At 41.8% G+C, this 14,999-nt stretch overlaps 3 protein-coding genes across 5 annotated transcripts; 2 read left to right on the plus strand and 1 right to left on the minus strand.

Annotated features, from left to right (window-relative positions):
- Window positions 1-4,983: 4,983 nt before the first annotated feature.
- On the plus strand, window positions 4,984-6,197 carry LOC124487570 (salivary glue protein Sgs-3-like). 2 transcript variants are annotated; one of them, XM_047049998.1, is made up of 3 exons: window positions 4,984-5,200; window positions 5,343-5,489; window positions 5,804-6,197. In XM_047049998.1, exons 2-3 carry the CDS (start codon window positions 5,351-5,353, stop codon window positions 6,172-6,174), a joined length of 510 nt encoding a protein of 169 aa, XP_046905954.1. In that variant the 5' UTR covers window positions 4,984-5,200; window positions 5,343-5,350; the 3' UTR covers window positions 6,175-6,197. The 2 variants fall into 2 exon arrangements, with proteins under 2 accessions (XP_046905954.1, XP_046905953.1); XM_047049997.1 differs by having other exon boundaries at window positions 4,984-5,489.
- Window positions 5,865-7,607, plus strand: LOC124487569 (tetratricopeptide repeat protein 22-like). 2 transcript variants are annotated; one of them, XM_047049996.1, is made up of 3 exons: window positions 5,865-5,907; window positions 6,362-6,568; window positions 6,947-7,607. In XM_047049996.1, the coding sequence occupies exons 2-3, from the start codon at window positions 6,539-6,541 to the stop codon at window positions 7,478-7,480; spliced, it is 564 nt and encodes a 187-aa protein (XP_046905952.1). In that variant the 5' UTR covers window positions 5,865-5,907; window positions 6,362-6,538; the 3' UTR covers window positions 7,481-7,607. The 2 variants fall into 2 exon arrangements, with proteins under 2 accessions (XP_046905952.1, XP_046905951.1); XM_047049995.1 differs by lacking the exon at window positions 5,865-5,907 and adding an exon at window positions 6,190-6,241.
- Window positions 7,608-7,763: 156 nt separating this feature from the next.
- Window positions 7,764-12,328, minus strand: LOC124487584. Its single transcript, XM_047050012.1, has 10 exons — window positions 12,126-12,328; window positions 11,680-11,904; window positions 10,869-10,922; window positions 10,576-10,677; window positions 9,656-10,456; window positions 9,237-9,560; window positions 8,776-9,123; window positions 8,518-8,685; window positions 8,346-8,397; window positions 7,764-8,249 (listed from the first exon to the last, which is right to left on the minus strand). The coding sequence occupies exons 3-10, from the start codon at window positions 10,899-10,901 to the stop codon at window positions 8,128-8,130; spliced, it is 1,950 nt and encodes a 649-aa protein (XP_046905968.1). The 5' UTR covers window positions 10,902-10,922; window positions 11,680-11,904; window positions 12,126-12,328; the 3' UTR covers window positions 7,764-8,127.
- Between the last annotated feature and the right edge of the window lie 2,671 nt (window positions 12,329-14,999).

Below are 14,999 nucleotides of genomic sequence, written 5' to 3' on the forward strand. Positions count from 1 at the left end.
AGCCCCCACTACTGATCTGGTGACTACCACAGCCCCCAATACTGGTCCTGTGACTACCACAGCCCCCAATACTGGTCATGTGACTACCAAAGCCCCCAATACAGGTCCAGTGACTACCACAGCCACCACTGCTTGTCCGGTGACTACAAAAGCCACCACTATTCGTCCTGTGAATAACGCAATCCCCTTTACTGGTGCAGTTAGTGTAGTCCTCATGTCAATGTGGGTTACTCTGTTCGTAAAACTTATCTACTAAATAAACATAAAGACACATGCATGCACAATCTCTGATTTGTTAAAGTAACAGAAACATATGGACTTATGTGATATGATTGTCAGCACACAGAATCATCAGTATGATGTATGTTTTACAGAATGCACTTGTTTACTCCTATTTTATTTTTTGATATTTCTTTATTTAATTGTACAACATGTTATTTCAATAGTTGACAATTTTTATTACTAATGAGATCGTAAGTATTTAAGAGGAGAACTTTTTAAGAAACATTCAGTAAAAACAGTATGTTTTTTTTCCAATTGAATGTTTGTTGGGTTTTTGTATTACATATTAATGAATTATGTTAAAGACTTTGTGTGCTGCTTGTAGGGGCACAGACAATCGTAGGTGACAGGGCCTCAGTCATCCTTGGGGATTCCAGAGGAACATATCATCCTCTTCCAAAGCCCTCTGAAGAATGCACGGATTCCCTTCTTCTTCTTCTTCTTCTTCACCTGTTTGTCTTCATGTGCTGAATAATAACAGCATACATCACTGAATTCATTTCACGGATTTCAAACTAAGGTAATGGAGGCCAAAGCATCGTGGAGCTTTGAATAACTCACCAGCACACTTGGCAGCCTCTCCACTGCACTGCTCAGGAACAAGATCAGTGAGCTGGATACAGAGACACAGAAATGAACATGTGTCTAAAAACTTCCAAAGGTGAGGATGGTGTTCAGTAAAAAAAGAGCAAGGTGCACAAACCTTAAAAAAATCTTAACCCATATTGTCTCTTACCTGAGGAAGCTGAGTGGCCAAGGGGGGGCAGTCAGAGACAGAGATCAGGGCCAGGGATCTCCTCTTCTCAGACTCTTTCACAACCTTTTCCAGGAGTTCATTAAGAACATCCTCTGCAGCAATCTCAGACTTCCCATTGATGAGGGCCACCTTCCGTGTCTGAGAGATCTGTAAACAGCAAATCAGTGTAAAGACTTAAATAAGTTATATGTACTGTTGTCTGAACAGCAAAGTAAGCTTTGATGAATGATGCCAGACCTGGGTATCCAGGGGAGTGGTCATGTGAACCATCTCTACTGCAGCTGCTATGAGGTCCTCCACAACTTTGGAAGCTGCAGTCTTCAGGCCAACCATCACCAGCTCCTTGGCTCCAGCCTTCATGAACGCTTTTTCAGCGCGGACATCAGCGATGTGTCCAGTTGCCACAAGCTGTATGGCTTCAGGAGGCAGTAAGGCCAGGGAAAGACTTTCAGAGACAGCAGCCAGGGATCCCTTTTCCACCGACTTCTTCTCTGTCTTCTCCAGGAGTTCATCAGGATCATGATCATAAATGATGTATCTAGCTGCAGAAAGCTCTTCTTTCTTAAAAAAACAATGTAAACATAGAACATGTTGCAATATGAACATTGAACATGACAAGGACGGTAAAATAACTTTAGAGATGTCTAGGTGCATACCGGCTGTTTGGCCAGGATACGCCTGTGACAGTAAGAGCGCTCAGCCAGAAATCTGTTCTGCTCTGAGTCCACCACCTTCCCCAGGAGCTCACTGGGGACTTCCTCAACAATGATGGGTGCCTCGATCTTCCCACGAAACTCCTCAAGCTCCGAGGAATGATCATCAACCAGGGGTAGCTGGTACTTGAAGGCAGCAGCCATTCTGCTTTGGCATATCTTTCCCAGATAGGTCACCACCGCCTGGACCACAGGCTTCAACTGGAAGTAGGTGCTGTTGAAGCCCAGTAGGTTGAAGGTCTTGGCTGTTTCTGTGAAGCACCGAAGCACAGCGGCCATCTTGTCCCGTGCAATAATACCTGTAACTGAGTACAAGAAGTGCCTGGAGTAGTTGCCACAATGGGACAGGAATATGGAAACCACTCTCATGACAAGATTACAGATTTCATAAGTGGCTGCCACAGCCTTCTTTCCCACAACAGAGACAAGGCCCAGGTTACTCAATTGTATGGTTAGCTTAGCCAGAGACTGCTGGACCATCTCTCCGGGTTTCTCCCGCAGGTGCTTCGGGAAACAGGTCATCATGCCTGGGACCAGGACCTCAGCTCCCATGGTGAAGTCAGGCATGGTCAGGGCTAAAAACTCTGGCTCATTTTGTCCAGACGATGATGTGGAAGTGCTCTTCATGCTCCCTGTTGCCATAATAGGAAGGCCTTTCAAGGCCGGAGAGAGGCATTTCCTCACATCCTGAGCTGCCGCAGACCGGATCTTTTGGAGGAACATGTCCAGACCCTCCACTGTGATCTTCACGGAGAGAGAAAGAGATAAGGAGATCCAATTGAGATATTTTAGTCACCAAACTAAATCTCAGTGTCATGAGAGAGGCTAAGGACAGATACAAATACTGTTGTCATTCATACCTTTCCATCAAACAGCTCTGACAAACGACGTTCGTATGCTTGCATTTCACTGAGAATGTTCTCCAGCTCACAAACTAGCTCACACATTTTGGTGTTCTCCTCCTGAATCCAACATTTGAAACTCTTAACACTGAATAATCATCTCCAAAATGTCACTGAAATAATGATTTCTGAGCCTCTTTCTTTTCTTTGCAGACATATTACATTTTGAATAAGCATTGTTTACTTAATCTGTAACATATTAGGTATTCAGCAATATCAGATTTAAATGAATTCCTACTGTGTAATATTACCTCAAACTCTTCATATTCTCTGTCCATTTTGGTGAAACAGTCATTTACCTAAAGAATGACATAGGCAATCAAAATGTCTATAAAAAGATATCTAAATGACGTCCATTACAGTTTACTGATAATTATTGCAGATACGGTTTACTACAATTCTGGTGCTGTTGTGAAGAGGACAAAAATAAGCTTTTACTTTAGTACTTCAGAATGGAATGACATTATGGAATGTTAAGACATTGTGACATCACATAAAACATAGTTCTTTTCAAAACCTTAACAACTGTACACAGAAACTGAATATTGATTAGGGTAGCCTACTGTTAATTACATCAATTTAGATGTGGAAATCAATGATAATACCAACTAAAGAAATATTGTGATGCACAGTATGGGTCATTTATATAAACCATAGCTAAATCAACACTTATGGACTGACATAGAAAAGAAGACTTAACCTTTTCAAGTATTACATTAAATTAAATACCACATACCGTAAGCCTGAGAATTCGGTTATTTAAATAGGCGAATTCGTTGTGTTTTTCTTCTTCTCTTGCAGTAAATTATTCAACTGAACGCGACATTGGTCGTAACGTGATCGAGGTCAAATAACTTCTGGTGACTCCAAATGTTGTCTTTTCATTTATAATATTAACCTTTGACGTATCCATTATGACGTATTTATTCCAATAACTCAATGTTAACGGATCCGTGAGGTTCTATTGTCAATCACAGATGGTGAAAAATAACATTACAGTTCAACAAACAAACAATAACAACGAAAATAAATACATAATTTAATCAAAAGGATAAGGATACCAATAACTGTAAATATAAACGAGTCAACAGAAGAAACTAGTGCATTTAGAAAGAAAGTAACTCAAAACTGGAGAAAAAAATATGTGAAGATGATGTTGGCAAAGTATATAGTTGTTTTCTTTTTACCTGTATGATTAAAAACTCCAGTCAAACCATATAATTGCAAACAAAATGACTGTGGATCACAATGGTTTACAAAATGCCTGTTTATCCCTGATAAATTAAACAGATAAATGAAAATAAGCAGTTACTCTTGGGTTTTATTTCCATAGGGAGGCGCCTTTAATCATATCAAAATCAAATCACACCCTTTTATTGTCACTTAACCATACAGGACTGCAACAGAGGTGGGAAAGTCTTGGGTGCAGTTTCTGGCAAATAAGCTTTATGTAACAATTATAACAACATGAACTTCTTATTTACACATCCGTTACACAACACAATATACAATATACACCTAACAAATGACAATATGTATAGACAATACGCAGGTTCAATAAAATACACAACACAATATATGCAGTTGAGGGCAGTGCTGTTGCCGTACCAGGCAGCGATGCAGCCAGTCAGGAGGTTCTCCACAGTGCTGGTGTAGAACATCGTGAGGATGTGTTCATTCTGAATTTCCTCTGCCTTCTCTAGATGAAGAGGCGCTGCTGTCTCTTCTTCACAACAGGCTCAGTGTGGACAGAGCATGTGACCTTCTCAGTGATGTGGACAGACCGTGTGACCTTCTCAGTGATGTGGACAGCAAGGGACTTGGAGCTGTTGACTCTCTCCACTGGTGTGCCAATGATGGTGATGGGTCTGTGTTCTCTGTCTTTTCTCCGGAAGTCCACCGCAAACTCCTTGGCATTACTAGTTTGACATTATTCGTTTTTTTATTCAGAAAATGTACCTCATCTAGTATAACCTGTGGTTTACCTCCTTCTCACATTCCACACCACCCATGGGTCCCTTCCAACTTTCAAGCTAAACCTGCACCTTACAAGCACACAAACACATGCACACTCAGCCTAGTTTCTGTTCTCGTAGTTAAAAAATAAAAAGATTTCACACTTTCTTTTGTAATAAATGAATGTCTATCTACACCATCGTTGTACCATTGGACACCATCGTTCAGCCAGACAGGGTAAGGTGGTAAGGTAAGGTCTGTAGGGTAAAGTGTGTAAGCCAGCAGCAGGTGTACTTGAGGTGTTCTGATAGCGACAGTTTTCAAACTATCAGTTTGTCAGACCAAGCTGAACTAACCTTTACAAAACCTTGTTCCAGACAACAATAAGGCTTTGAATCAAAAAGTAAATGTTTGAGTTTGTGTAGGGTTGGATGTGTAGGAGTGTAAAACAGTTTCCTGACTCAGGCCAAGACACCAAGAGATTCAATCTGAAATCTATCTTTTTTAGTGATGAAATTAAACTAGTGATAACTACAAGCCCTGCTTAGGTTGCTGCCCCCGCGAACCGACCCCGGGACTACAAGCAGTTGGTATTGTGTCTCTTTCTTATAAACGTTTCATTTACCATTCATTGGATTTAGCATTTTGTTTGGTATCAAAAATGAGAACATTTTAATAAATGCTCTGATTTAATCTGTGTTGGAATGTTCTTTTTTCCCGATGGAAACACAGGTGCAGTAATGAAGAGCTGCAGACCCTCCTTGGATTGCAAAGCACCTTTGAACGTTCGGTTTTCTTATTCCTTCAACACTGGTTTCTTCCAGTCTGGATCTGAGCTCTGCTGTGACTCAGACAGATGCAACCAGCAGTCTCAACCTGGTAAGAACTACTTTTAAAATTCAAAGTTATCATTTTTGCTAAACCCTATCAGCTAAAAAATCTGTTAGATTTATATGTATAAATATATAATTTATGTATTTATTTAAAATAAATGAGGAAGTGTTTGTCCCTGAACAATAAATACTGTTGGAGAATGAGAGTTGGACAAGGACAATTAGGAATCTGAAATACAAGCACATAAAATAATTGGTGACTGGGTAGTAAAAACTTTCCTAAAGATGGAGGAGACATTAATGAATATAACTGAAACAAGACAGTCCAGTAGATTTGATGTGATCTGTGTTTCTCTGCAGTCCCAAGTTCAGTGCCAGTGACTACAGCCCCCACTTCTGGTCAAGGGACTACCACAGACATCTCTACTGGTCCGGTGTCTAACATAGCCACCACTACTGATCTGGTGACTACTACAGCCCCCACTACTGGTCTGGGGAGTACCATAGACACCACTACTGTTCCAATGACTACCACAGCCCCCACTACTGGTTTGGGGACGAACACATCCTCCACTACTGGTCCTGTGACTACCACAGCCCCCATTACTGGTCTGGTGACTACCATAGACACCACTACTGTTCCAATGACTACCACAGCCCCCACTACTGGTCCAGTGAGTGTAGTTCTCATGCCAATGTGGCTTACTATGATGGTCAAATTTACCTACTAAATAAACACACAGACATGTTTTGTCTGACGCCGAACTCAACTGGCCGGCCTACTGCACACGTGCAAAGGTGAACACAACCCATGCCAACATTCACTACCCAAATATTTTCCAGCCCCCCGTAGAAGTGTGGTATTCAAATATAGAGTATCTGGTACTGGAGAGTAACGGATCTGCTGGTCGCCCCCAGATCAACGTGACGGCTTACGTGAGGGATCTGGAGAGAGCCAAGCAGGACCAGGCTGGGATACCTGACAGACACAATCTGACGGCGGCTAAGGCAGACCTGGAGAAGGTGCTGGTCGTCAGGCCCTGCCTACGCACATACCTGGAGATGGGACAGTTGAGAGGAGTAGAGGGCTGAGTCATGATGGCTAGTGGAAGTAGTATACTGTCGGTAAGGTTCAATCATAAAGATGGGATGGTTGGTTAAAGATTGCATAAAAGTAGAGCAAAAAGTGGCCGTTGAATTGCATAATTATTGGGTGTGACCTCTTCCTTCACGTCAACATATTTGTTTATGGAAATTTGGCCTGAGTCTTTTCTGAATGTGAAGTAACTATTGTGAAATGTGAACACCATTTACTTGATCATACACAATTGATATATGCTGTCATTTCTTCACACTTGTGTTTTGTGTTGCTTTTTACAATGTACAAAATGTCTGCATGAGAGTGGACCGCGTGGAATGGTTCCATGTGGGTGTTTTCTTGTTTGAGTGTGCAAACAAAATACCTGAATAAACAAGCCTTGGTCTATGTGTGCCTCCACGCAGGTGTATTACTACATGGGCGTGGATGCCGTCCAGGAGAGTCTGCTGGTGGACGAGGGGGCTTTGAACAACGCCCTGGTGAGTCTCTCTCAGGCCCTGGAGTGCGACCTGGGCGACAGCCTGCCCGACCTCCACCTCCTCAGGGGGCGCTGCCTCCTCCTGAAGGGCGAGGAGCAGAACGCAGCCGACTGCTTCAAGAGGGCCCTCGAGCTGGAGCGTCCGGGCAGTGGGGACACGTCTGCTCTGCGCTGTCTCCTGGAGGCCCTCCTGGCCCTGTTTGCCCAGAGCGGCCCCGACCCCGGCCCCGCCATCAGCCAGCTGGAGGTGTGGGTGCGGCGAGCCGAGGAGAGGTACGCGGAGGACGCGGTGGAGGCCGAGCTGAGGTATCTCTGTCGGACGCACACGGCCGAGGTCACAGAACTCTCCAGGGCTCTCATCAGGGTAGGGAGGCTTGACCTTGTGAAAAGGCTGCTCAATACTGTGCAGCCCAACCGCACTGCCAGTAAGAAAGTACTGGCAAGGTCTATGTCTATTTGAAGAGGGATTCGATCTTTCACCAAGAATGGAAAATAATCAGTTTCTCCTCCGATGAATTGCAATAAATATGTTGGCCATTACAATGTTCCCTAGGAGTTTTTTCATTTTCTATAAAAGAAAAGAAATTGTTTGTTTCTTTGTAGCTATTCGGATATAGATGGATATCTTCTTAGCATGACCCACTGCAGTAACTAAGAACCCAGAAGAACTAGATCTAGACAGGCAGCTATACACCAATTTATTACACTGAATAAAGAAAAGAAGAAAGTAGATTAATGTTCAATTTCAGCACAATGCATGTATGTAAAAACAAATAAGAGGTTTTAATTTACACTGTGCACAGACCGAGTTGATTTATACCAGTTATGGAGATTTCATATGTTGACGATAAAATAAAAGTTTAATTATACTATAGAGTATGTTAATGATGTAAGATTAATTTACAATCCTGGAGCCCGCTACACATTTAACTCCAGTACTTTTTGACCTGTGTACACATCCCTGCATTGATCACAACTTCTTGGAAATGCCAATAACAGTTTTATTTTGGATTCAAAATATACTTTGTGTGTTGCTTGTTTGTAAATGACTAAATGTAAATGTAAATGTTGCTTGTAGGGGCACAGTCACTCCTAGGTGACAGGGCCTCAGTCATCCTTGGGGATTCCAGAGGAACATATCATCCTCTTCCAAAGACCTCTGAAGAAAGCACGGATTCCCTTCTTCTTCTTCTTCGTCTCCTTCTTCTTCTTCACCTGTCTGTCTTCATCTGATGAATAAAAACAGCATACATCACCAAATTCATTTCACGCATTTCAACTGAGGTAATGGAGGCCAAATGATTGTGGAGCTTTGAATAACTCACCAGCACACTTGGCAGCCTCTCCACTGCACTGCTCAGGAACAAGATCGGTGAGCTGAATACAGAGACACGGAAATGAACATGTGTCTAAAAACATCCAAAGGTGAAGATGGTGTTTAGTAAAAAAGAGCAAGTTGCCCAACCTTAGAAAATCTTAACCCATATTGTCTCTTACCTGAGGAAGCTGAGTGGCCAAGGGGGGGCAGTCAGAGACAGAGATCAGGGCCAGGGATCTCCTCTTCTCAGACTCTTTCACAACCTTCTCCAGGAGTTCATTAAGAACATTCTCTGCAGCAATCTCAGACTTCCCGTTGATGAGGGCCACCTTCCGTGTCTGAGAGATCTATAAACAGCAAATCAGTGTAAAGACTTAAATAAGTTATATGTACTGTTGTCTGAACAGCAAAGTCAGCTTTGATGAATGATGCCAGACCTGGGTATCCAGGGGAGTGGTCATGTGAAGCATCTCTACTGCAGCTGCTATGAGGTCCTCCACAACTTTGGAAGCTGCAGTTTTCAGGCCAACCATCACCAGCTCCTTGGCTCCAGCCTTCATGAACGCTTTTTTAGCACGGACATCAGCGATGTGTCCAGTTGCCACAAGCTGTATGGCTTCAGGAGGCAATAAGGCCAGGGAAAGACTTTCAGAGACAGCAGCCAGGGTTCCCTTTTCCACCGACTTCTTCTCTGTCTTCTCCAGGAGTTCATCAGGAACATCTTCAGTAGTAACCTGACACTTAGCCTTGCCAGTGATGAGGACAACCTTCTCAGTCTGAGAGATCTGTAAAAGGTTGTAGGAAACCAGTTAAATACATCTGTTCAACAAAAAGCACTACAAACCCAACATAAAATGGCAAGGTTGACTGTGCCATTTTGAGGTAATTATTTTCTCACCTCAGTATCCAGGGGAGTATCCATGCCAACCATTTCATTGGCTGCTGTTATGAGGTCCTCCACAACTTTGCAAGATGCAGTTCTCAGGCCGTCCATAACCAACTCCTTGGCTTCAGCCTTCACCAGAGCTTTTTCAGCACGAACATCAGTGATGTGTCCAGTTGCCACAAGCTGTATGGCTTCAGGAGGCAGTAAGGCCAGGGAAAGACTTTCAGACACAGCATCCAGGGATCCCTTTTCCACCGACTTCTTCTCTGTCTTCTCCAGGAGTTCATCAGGATCATGATAATAAATGATGTATCTAGCTGCAGCAAGCTCTTCTTTCTTAAAAAAACAATGTAAACATAGAACATGTTGCAATATGAACATTGAACATGACAAGGACGGTAAAATAACTTTAGAGATGTCTAGGTGCATACCGGCTGTTTGGCCAGGATACGCCTGTGACAGTAAGAGCGCTCAGCCAGAAATCTGTTCTGCTCTGAGTCCACCACCTTCCCCAGGAGCTCACTGGGGACTTCCTCAACAATGATGGGTGCCTCGATCTTCCCACGAAACTCCTCAAGCTCCGAGGAATGATCATCAACCAGGGGTAGCTGGTACTTGAAGGCAGCAGCCATTCTGCTTTGGTATATCTTTCCCAGATAGGTCACCACCGCCTGGACCAGAGGCTTCAACTGGAAGTAGGTGCTGTTGAAGCCCAGTAGGTTGAAGGTCTTGGCTGTTTCTGTGAAGCACCGAAGCACAGCGGCCATCTTGTCCCGTGCAATAATACCTGTAACTGAGTACAAGAAGTGCCTGGAGTAGTTGCCACAATGGGACAGGAATATGGAAACCACTCTCATGACAAGATTACAGATTTCATAAGTGGCTGCCACAGCCTTCTTTCCCACAACAGAGACAAGGCCCAGGTTACTCAATTGTATGGTTAGCTTAGCCAGAGACTGCTGGACCATCTCTCCGGGTTTCTCCCGCAGGTGCTTCAGGAAACAGGTCATCATGCCTGGGACCAGGACCTCAGCTCCCATGGTGAAGTCAGGCATGGTCAGGGCTAAAAACTCTGGCTCATTTTGTCCAGACGATGATGTGGAAGTGCTCTTCATGCTCCCTGTTGCCATAATAGGAAGGCCTTTCAAGGCCGGAGAGAGGCATTTCCTCACATCCTGAGCTGCCGCAGACCGGATCTTTTGGAGGAACGTGTCCAGACCCTCCACTGTGATCTTCACGGAGAGAGAAAGAGATAAGGAGATCCAATTGAGATATTTTAGTCACCAAACTAAATCTTCTCAGTGTCATGAGAGAGGCTAAGGACAGAAACGAATGCTGTTGTTATTCATACCTTTCCATCAAACAGCTCTGACAAACGACGTTCGTATGCTTGCATTTCACTGAGAATGTTCTCCAGCTCACAAACTAGCTCACACATTTTGGTGTTCTCCACCTGAATCCAACATTTGAAACTCTTAACACTAAATGATCATCTCCAAAATCTTACTCAAATAATGATTTCCGAGCCTTTTTCTTTTCTTTACAGACACATTACATTTTGAATAAGCATTGGTTACTTAATCTTTAACATATTAGGTATTCAACAATAGCAGATTTAAATGAATTCCTACTGTGTAATGTTACCTCAAACTCTTCATATTCATCTTCTCTGTCCATTTTGGTGAAACAGTCATTTACCTAAAGAATGACATAGGTAATCAAAATGTCTATAAAAATATATCTAAATAACGTCTATTACAGTTTACTGATAATTATTGCAGATACATTTACTACAATTCTGGTGCTGTTGTGAAGAGGACAAAAATAAGCTTTTTAGTACTTCAGAATGGAATGACATTATGGAATATTAAGACATTGTGACATCACAGTTATTGATGCGTCATAGTTCTTGTCAAAACCTTAACAACTGTACACAGAAACTGAATATTGATTAAGGTAGCCTACTGTTAATTACATCAATGTAGATGTGGAAATCAATGATAATACCAACTAAAGAAATATTGTGATGCACAGTATGGGTCATTTATATAAACCATAGCTTATACTGTACATTCATATAAGCTGCCTACATGTTTGAAAATTGTAATCATGGGAAACTACCAGCGCCATCAGTCCATCAAACATTTAAACTGTCTCTACCACAAATTGACTTAAATTGATATGGCATAATTGGTAATAATAATAGACGGCAGTTATTTAGGGTAGCCTAATAACAGCATAGCGCAACAGTTTGTCCAACGAAGATTTATTTCAGAGCTGATCACTGGCTTTGCTTGCTACGTTCAAAAGGTGACACTCACTTCCAGATTTCGGCACAGGCCTGTCCGAGATTGCTTTCGAACCACATACTATGAACCCAAATCAACACTTATGGACTGACATAGAAAAGAAGACTTAACCTTTTAAGTATTACATTAAATAAATTACCACATACCGTAAGCCTGAGAATTCGGTTATTTAAATAGGCGAATTCGTTGTGTTTTTCTTCTTCTCTTGCAGTCAATTATTCAACTGAACGCGACATTGGTCGTTACGTGATCGAGGTCAAATAACTTCTGGTGACTCCAAATGTTGTCTTTTCGTTTATAATATTAACCTTTGACGTATCCATTATGACGTATATATTCCAATAACTCAATGTTAACGGATCCGTGCGGTTCTATTGTCAATCACAGATGGTGAAAAATAACATTACAGTTCAACAAACAAACAATAACAACGAAAATAAATACATAATTTAATCAAAACGATAAGGATACCAATAACTGTAAATATAAACGAGTCAACAGAAGAATATAAGCATTTAGAAAGGAAGTAACTCGAAACTGGAGAAAAAAATATGTGAAGATGATGTTGACAAAGTAGTTGTTTTCTTTTTACCTGTATGATTAAAAACTCTCTCTTGGAAGTCCCTTTGGATAAAAGCGTCTGCCAAAATGCATAAATGTAAAACTCCAGTCAAACCATATAACCGCAAACAAAACGACTGCACAATGGTTTACAAAATGCCTGTTCTTCCCTGATAAATTAAACAGATAATTAAAAAGAAGCAGTTACTCTTGGGTGTTATTTCCATAGGGAGGCGCCTTTAATCATATTAAAATCAAATCACACCCTTTCATTGTCACTCAACCATACAGGATTGCAACAGAGGTGGGAAAGTATTGGGTGCAGGTTCAGCCAAATAAGCAATATATAACAATTATAACAACATGATCTTCTTATTTACACACAACGCAATTTATTTTGATTAGTACACTGTACTATGAATATCATTATTTAACATGGTATTAGGGTTTGTTATTTTTGCACTCTCTAGTTAAAATAGACACTGTTCCTTGGCACTAACCACTGAAAAAGAGAACAGCATCTTTTATATGGATCAAATGTATACGGGGATGTAAATATTGAAGATTTATTATTTAGAAGAATAATGAGAGTCAGAACTTCCCCTTATCTCTCCATTATTCCTGGCAAAAACATCCAGTATATGAAAGGTAGCATAATGGAGAGAGGTGGACTTGGAGGCCATCGTTCAGCCAGACAGGGTAAGGTGGTAAGGTAAGGTCTGCAGGGTAAAGTGTGTGAGCCAGTAGCAGGTGTACTTGAGGTGTTCTGATAGCTACAGTTTTCAAACTACCAGTTTGTAAGACCCAAGTTGAATGAACCTTTACAAAACCTTGTTCCAAGCAGCAATAACAGTGTGAAACAGTTTCCTGACTCAGGCCAAGACACCAAGAGATTCAAACTTAAATCTATCTTAATGACGAAACTAACCTAGTGATAACTCCAAGCAGTTAGTATTGTGTCTCTTTCACGTTGTAACAGGCCACCTTCACTGGTCAGTTAGAAGCTTGTTATACAAGCAATCAATAAGTCAATCAGGAACATCATATTCTAATCAAGCATCTTGTTAAAAAAAGAGAAACGATTTTAAAAGTCATACATGTGTCTTAACTTACCTTGGGATGAGTGTTTTTAGGAACATCGAGAACATTGACAACATCGTAGCATTATTTGTCATCTCAGATTCTTGTTTCTTGGTTCACATTCCTATAGTGACTCTGGTGTACTTTATAAGGAAGTTGTTCCCAGCTTAATGTTCAGTTGATCACCTGCAGATCCAAGATGAAGCTGATCCTGACTCTCTGCATTACCTGGACTCTTTTCCTCACAGGTAACACCACATCCTCTACTGACCTGAACCACAACCAAGGAGGTTCTCAATAATTTACATGAATGATGGTGGGATGCAGGTGGGAGGAGGTTCTAAGTATGGTTTTGATTATGTCCTGAGTAGATATATTCTATATGCTATTTATAATCAGTTTCTTGAAAAATTGTTCTAAATGTCTATTTGTCTTATTCTGTTTTTACAGTGGAACAATTGCAGTGTTCATCATGTGATCCACCATGCACAAGTGAAGTTTTAACCTCTTGTGACTCAGGCTCAGTATGTATGACGTCTACTGTGTTAGGTAAGGTTATTTATCTTTTTTCAAGGCCTTGGTTTTCTATCGCTGTTTTTGAATATCCAAACCATCTACTTATATACGTTTCATAGAGCATTCAATTCATTTACCATTTCATTTAGTGTCAAAAATTAGAACATTTCAGTAGATGCTCTTATTTGTGTCTCAAGTTGGAAACGAAATAACGAAGGGCTGCATATCAGTCTTCAGGTGCAGAGGACCTCTGAACGTTCCGCTGGCCTATTCTTTCAACATCGGTTACTCCCGGCGGTCTGAATCTGTTCTTTGCTGTGACTGCTGTGACAGCTGCAACATCGCGGCTCAACCTGGTAAGAACTCCTTTTAAATTCTAAAGTTGTCACTTTAGCTAAATGTCAGCTAACAACAAAGTAGATGCATACGTTTTAAACAGTGTGTCAAAAGTCAGAACTATTTCTGAACTACTTCAAATCAAACAGTGTTCTCACACTATTAAGAGTATGTGTTTGTCTTCGAAGAATCAATACTGTGGAAGAATGGGAGGTGGATATGGACAGTTAGGAATCTGAAATACAAGTACTAAGGGGTAACTTGGACATTGTTAGTTTAGCAAGTTGACTGGCTAGTAAAAACTGCATACAGATGGAGGAAACAATAATGAATAATACTGAAACAGAAGAGTACATTAGATATGTTGTGGTCTGTGTTTCTCTGCAGTCACTAGTTCAGTGCCAAATGTCCTACAGTGTGATTCCTGCAGTAGCTTCTCAGACACTGTGTGTAACACCCCGGCATTGTGTGTCGGACTGGAGGATACATGTGTTGTGGCCAACGGTGAGTGTCTCAATGATGAAAATATCATGAGCATGTGTTGAAGTACTAACTGTAGAACCCTGTATGCACTGAGAAGAGGGTCAGTATGTTTGTTCTTTCTTCATTTACATTTAACATCGGTGTCTTAAAGGGCTGTGTATCTTCAAATATGTGCACTGTGTCTCTTCTGGGCGCTATTTTGCCTGGTCTAACCTTTGATCAGATATCCTGCACTCGTGAGATGACTACCACAGCTCCCACTACTGGTCCGGTGTCTACCATATCCACCACTACTGATCTGGTGACTACGACAGCCCCCACGGCTGGTCCAGTGACTACCACAGCCCCCACTACTGGTCGGGTGACTACCACAGCCCCCACTACTGATGCTGTGACTACCACAGCCCCCACTACTGATTTGGTGACGACCACAGCCCCCACTACTGGTGCTTTGACTACCACAGCCCCCACTACTGGTCCAGTGACTACC

The sequence above is a fragment of the Hypomesus transpacificus genome, chromosome 26 (genome assembly GCF_021917145.1).
Source record: "Hypomesus transpacificus isolate Combined female chromosome 26, fHypTra1, whole genome shotgun sequence".
NCBI lineage: Eukaryota > Metazoa > Chordata > Actinopteri > Osmeriformes > Osmeridae > Hypomesus > Hypomesus transpacificus.

Excerpts from the sequence above, each read along its gene's own strand:
- LOC124487570 (XM_047049997.1), top strand. The coding sequence starts at position 5,315 with ATGTTCTTTTTTCCCGATGGAAACACAGGTGCAGTAATGAAGAGCTGC. Across the intron at positions 5,490-5,803 it reads CAACCAGCAGTCTCAACCTG|TCCCAAGTTCAGTGCCAGTG; the intron begins GTAAGAACTACT and ends GTTTCTCTGCAG.
- LOC124487569 (XM_047049996.1), top strand. The coding sequence starts at position 6,539 with ATGATGGCTAGTGGAAGTAGTATACTGTCG. Across the intron at positions 6,569-6,946 it reads GTGGAAGTAGTATACTGTCG|GTGTATTACTACATGGGCGT; the intron begins GTAAGGTTCAAT and ends GCCTCCACGCAG.
- LOC124487584 (XM_047050012.1), bottom strand. The coding sequence starts at position 10,901 with ATGGACAGAGAAGATGAATATGAAGAGTTTGAG. Across the intron at positions 10,678-10,868 it reads ATGAATATGAAGAGTTTGAG|GTGGAGAACACCAAAATGTG; the intron begins GTAACATTACAC and ends TGTTGGATTCAG. Across the intron at positions 9,124-9,236 it reads ATACTCCCCTGGATACTGAG|ATCTCTCAGACTGAGAAGGT; the intron begins GTGAGAAAATAA and ends AACCTTTTACAG.